General features: G+C 53.7%; 1 protein-coding gene across 1 annotated transcript; it reads left to right on the top strand.

The window, feature by feature from the left end:
* Positions 1-3210: 3210 nt before the first annotated feature.
* LOC136049762 (nematocyst expressed protein 3-like) lies at positions 3211-4508 on the top strand. The gene is given in 4 exon segments (XM_065738258.1): positions 3211-3258; positions 3261-3599; positions 3601-3868; positions 3871-4508. Coding segments are annotated over 4 exon segments (1293 nt in total).
* The last annotated feature ends 202 nt before the right edge of the window (positions 4509-4710 follow it).

The following is a 4710-nucleotide window of genomic DNA, read 5'->3' as shown; positions in this document are numbered from 1 at the left end:
TCTTCCTTCAGAGCTCTTCCAGTACATGGGTGATATCTCTGAAGCAAGATCTCTGTTAAGCATGTTCTGTTACAGATGCAGTGTAAATAGGAAAGAGAAAATGACCTGCAAATACAAACATTTGCAGGTCATTTTCTCTTTCCTATTTACACTCTCTTTCCTCTGTAAATTCACTGTCACTGGTGTTGCACAGAGTTAGTTCTCTTTTCAGTTTACTTTATGTTATGCAAAAAACCTAAATACCCACAGAAACCCAATGTTTCCATGATCCAGCTTCATAAATGCTCCTAGCTGTCATTGTATCATTGCCAAGCTACAAAATAATCCAGCATAGGAGCAGAAGCTGTAAACCTGCCTCCAATGAAAGACTCCAGCAACATTCCCTGAAAGATTCTTGGTACTCATGTTAAGTCAAGTCCTGGGATTCAAGAAGAAAACAGTGATCTCTTGAGGTCTCTTCCAACTCCTGCAATTCTGTGCTTCTGTGTTATGCATATAAAACACTAAATCTGGCTCTCTCATTGCTGTCTGCTCCTCTTCAGAAGTGCAGAAGTCAACTGTGATAATCAGGAAATTGAATCAAACATTTCCAGTGCTGAGCTAAATGTATTCAGGCTTTACTAGTCAAGGTGCCTTGAAATCCTCAAGTATATCTCAGTAAAGTGTAAGGTCTCAGGTCAGAAGAGATCCATACATATGTAATTCCTTCAGTAAAGCAGAATTTGATAGATCCAGCATGCATCATCAGTAAAAATGTGGAGGAAAAGTGCAAGGCAGATATCTAAATACCCTAAAGAAAATAAAACAAACAAAAGCCAAAAGCATAAACAGAGCCATTCATTGTGCTATTTATTAAACATCCATTGTGCTATATTTATTAAAGGCTAGAAAGGTTCTCTTACAACACAGGTAGGGTGAAACTCATCGTCTGAATGTGGTAGCAGAAGATGCGAGATCACACAGTGTCATACTGTTGGGATTGGCACTGATGAATCAGAGAAATGAGAAAGAGTGTCCCATGTGAAGGCCTCAGTGTCATGCTGACGGTGAGACAGGCAGTGCACACACAGCACAGGGACGGGCAGGAGCAGGAGGGGCCATCTTGTGACTCACAGGCACTGCTGTCCTGTCCTCTGAGCAGACATTGGAAACAGAACAGTGATGTCTACAGGGAGAGGGAGTTCTCTTCTGAGATGGGTACCAGCACTACTGAAAGCCTACAGAGCTGCAGCATTCACTCCGTAGCTCCCCATGAACCACGTGGTGGGATGGTGTGGTATGCAGAAGACAGAAAACCCAAAAGCATGCCACTGTGTCAGCACAGTCCTGAGAAGAGATATGAATAGGGCATGGCAGGGATAAAAGGATTTCCTTCCCAATGAAATGGTGACCAAGGAATTTTTCTGACCGCAGCAATAACTGCAGGTCAGAGGTCCCACTCCATTTGCAATGGCTGCTGATGACAAAAGCTGCTGCTGCTAATTGCTTCCCAAGGCTGCCATGCACAGCTGTGACACAGACCTGGGCTCCTTCATTTGCACCCATCACACGGTGCCTCCCTCTGCCTTGCAGGTCAGCTTATGCAGCTGGTGGCACTGCAGGAGCAGCTGCTGCTGGGAGGATGAATCCAGGCGGATGAGCTGTGCAGCAGCTCCCGGTAGGGTGCCAGAGGAGGCAGGAATGATGTTCCTCTGCAACGTGAGAAGCTCCCCTGCAGAAAGCCACAAACCCTGCAGAAACCTGCAGGAGAGTCAGAGCACGTGTGGGTGCCCAGTAGGAAATCCAGCCCTAGTGCTGGAGCAGCACCTGGCCGTGGAGAGCTGTGGCCCTACAACAGAGCTATTCTGCCTTAGCCAAGCTGGCTTTGCGAAGAAGGACTTGTGTGTCCCCATCAAACCCAGAAGGCTGGTTCATCCGAATGCTTGCTGATTGCTTGGTAGCACAGATTCTTCTGGCCTCCAATCTGGAGGCAGCCCAGTGCCAATGTCTCCTGGGTCCCATTGAGCAGTGCCTGAGCAAGAAGATGACCCGAGCTGGCTGCACAAGACTCATCTGAATTTCTCCGTTGATTGACTTCAGATAACTCCACTGGATGACTCTGGTGTTGGTTTCCTAAACTTTGGAACTGAGAGGTGACCACGCCCTTTGCTTAAGATGAAGGCACAGAAGCAATGGGAGAACTCAGTGAGGTCACAATCGTTGCCGGGGTGGGAGCATTTGTTCCCCAGGAGGTGAGCAGAGCTGGTGCTCTGGTGAGCGTGCTGCACAGCGAGACCGAGCTCTGGGCCTTCTTGGAAGTGATCACCCTGGGACAGCCCATCAGAAGCAGCGCTGCGGCGTGTGCGTGAGCTGGGCACAGCTGAGGCTGAGCAGGCCGAGCAGGTGAGCTGGGCTTGGTGCTGGGAGGTCGCCGCGAGGTGTGTCAGAAGAGAAGCTGGGCTGGGGAGGAGCTCCAGCTCCAGCAGCACCCTTCTGTATGGCTGCTGCTGGCTGCTGGTGTCTGTGAAATCAACACACGATCTGTTGTTGTAGGGATGGAGCCTGCACGTCCGTGGGATTGTGCCGGGCATGGGGGGAAACAGAAAGCTCCTGCAGGTAAGAACCTCTTGTGAGCTGTGGTGTGGGTACCTGCCTCTAAATGGGGCTGCATGAAGGGGTGAGTGCGATGGAGGAGAGCGGAACGTATGCTCCAGATCTGTGCTGACTGCAGAAATAGCACATCTTTGTAACAGTGGAAGGGCATATTGAATGAACTACACTTGAAGACGATAAGTTTGTGGTTGGCTGTGCTAACATCGTCCTCCAAAGAGATGCTCTCCATGTATTTCTTGTCTTCTTTCTGTCAGAAGCTGATGCAAGTGGCCTTCCTTGGAAGCGCAGCCTTGCAGAAAGCCAGGGGAGGAGCACGGAGTGTGACACTGCACCCAGGAGAGGTACAGACACACAACAGACATCTGGGCTCGGTGCACGGTCTCCTAGTTAGGCTTTCTGCCTGTCCTTTCCTGGGACTGTTGTCCTTGTGTGTTGTTGGGGGTCTGAATCCCTGGGATTTACAGTTACCTTTCCAGTTCTGATCTGTAATGTGAACCCAATTTTCACCCAAGACCCTAAGATGCCTTACCTGGAACACAGTAGGGGAGAGCTGCCATTGACCCTTTGGGGATTTTCTTGCTGTTGCAGCAGTGACGACTAGTTTGGATGTGCCGGACAATGTCATGGACATTCACGGTCTGTTCTCTTGGATCAAAAGTGAGTTTGGGGGATGCAGAGCCCGCAGGTGTGTGATTGCCCAGATTGAACGTGGTAAGGCTATCATTGCCATTTTAGGGGATGTGCTTGCCTTTTCAGATGGGGCAAGAGCTGTCGAGGTCCCCCAGGAGAACCCCAGCAGCCCTGCCCCTGAATGCTTCATCTTTGAGCTCCCTCACATCCCCACGGACAACAGAGAGCTCAGTATGGAGGGACTGGAGGCCATCGTGACCCCCACTGACCCCTTCTTGGAGCTTCCACCATCCCCCAGGGTCCTGTCTGAGCTGTACTGTGGGTTGTCGCTGCTGCACCCCGTCGTGCCACCAGTGGGTACGCAGCTCAGCCCACAGACAACCCCCCTCATTATCACCATACCTCCCTCAGTCAAACCAACGCAGCCCATCGAGGAGGTGCAGGAATGGCGGCCTCAGGGGGTTCAGGCCCACTCGCTGCTGTCACCGGGCTCTGTCCCCTGCCAGGCGGCAGAAAAGGAAAACAGGGGCAGCACCAAGTGGGCCAAGTGCCCTGCACCTGCTGGCAGCCCCCAGAAAGGGGAGAGCTCCCAGCACGAGCAGCCCACCAGCAGCACCCCAGCCAAGAAAGGAAAGCTGTCGCCGTGCAAGGAAAGGGAAGAAAGAAAAGGCCACAAACACCCGTGCCAAACGAAGCTGGCTGGGGTCAGCGCAGGAGGCAGCAGCAGTGGGCGAGCGGGCCCTGCCAGCGAGCTGCACAGACACCTGCTGGACTCCATCCAGGCTGTGCACCCGCTGGGGCACAGGGGGACTGCGGTGGGGCCGGTGCGCCAGCCACCCTCCGTGCAGCCCCAACCCACACCCAGCGCTGGGCCTACTTTCCCCCGGCCCCAACGCGGCAGCACAGACGGGGCAGCGCCGGCACCAGCAGGCTGCAAGGCCAGAGAGCAGGACGCTGCCAAGAGGACGGCGCCGAGCTGCCTGCTGAGGAGCGCACCGCTGCCGAGGGACCCACCCTCACAGCTGCACCAGCAGCAGCCTCGGCCACAGCGCTCCGTGGACTCTGTGCCCCGCGTGGGGCCCAGGCTGGGTGGCCGTGGGGCACCCACACCACTGCAGGAGTCGCTGCCCATCACAGCCAAGCAGCGGCCCGAGCGGGAGCGCTTGAAGAAGCTGGCCCGGGACCGACGGGAGCAGGCGGCCCACCAGATGAAGATCGGCCCCGTGCAGTTCCTCGTGCAGCGTGAGATAGACATGGCCATAGCCGACGAGTACGGCTACCCGTAACCCTGCGCTCCTCGCTGCCCGACGAGCCGGAGTTTATTTCCAGTCCTGCCCAGTGAACAGCCTGGGGGAGACCATGCACAATTCTGCTGCCACTGAAGGACTGAGGGGAGGAGCGGCAGAAGGCAGCAGCTGCTATTGCATTCCAATATCTTATTTAGTAAATTAGATTTCCTCTTCAGTTCACTGCCACTGTTTTGTTTCT

The sequence above is a fragment of the Cyrtonyx montezumae genome, unplaced genomic scaffold (assembly GCF_038088225.1).
Source record: "Cyrtonyx montezumae isolate F1298 unplaced genomic scaffold, pur_monq_1.0 scaffold_21, whole genome shotgun sequence".
Taxonomy (NCBI): Eukaryota; Metazoa; Chordata; class Aves; order Galliformes; family Odontophoridae; genus Cyrtonyx; species Cyrtonyx montezumae.
Note: the sequence above shows the minus strand (reverse complement) of the source record. Positions and strands in the feature narration are given on the sequence as shown.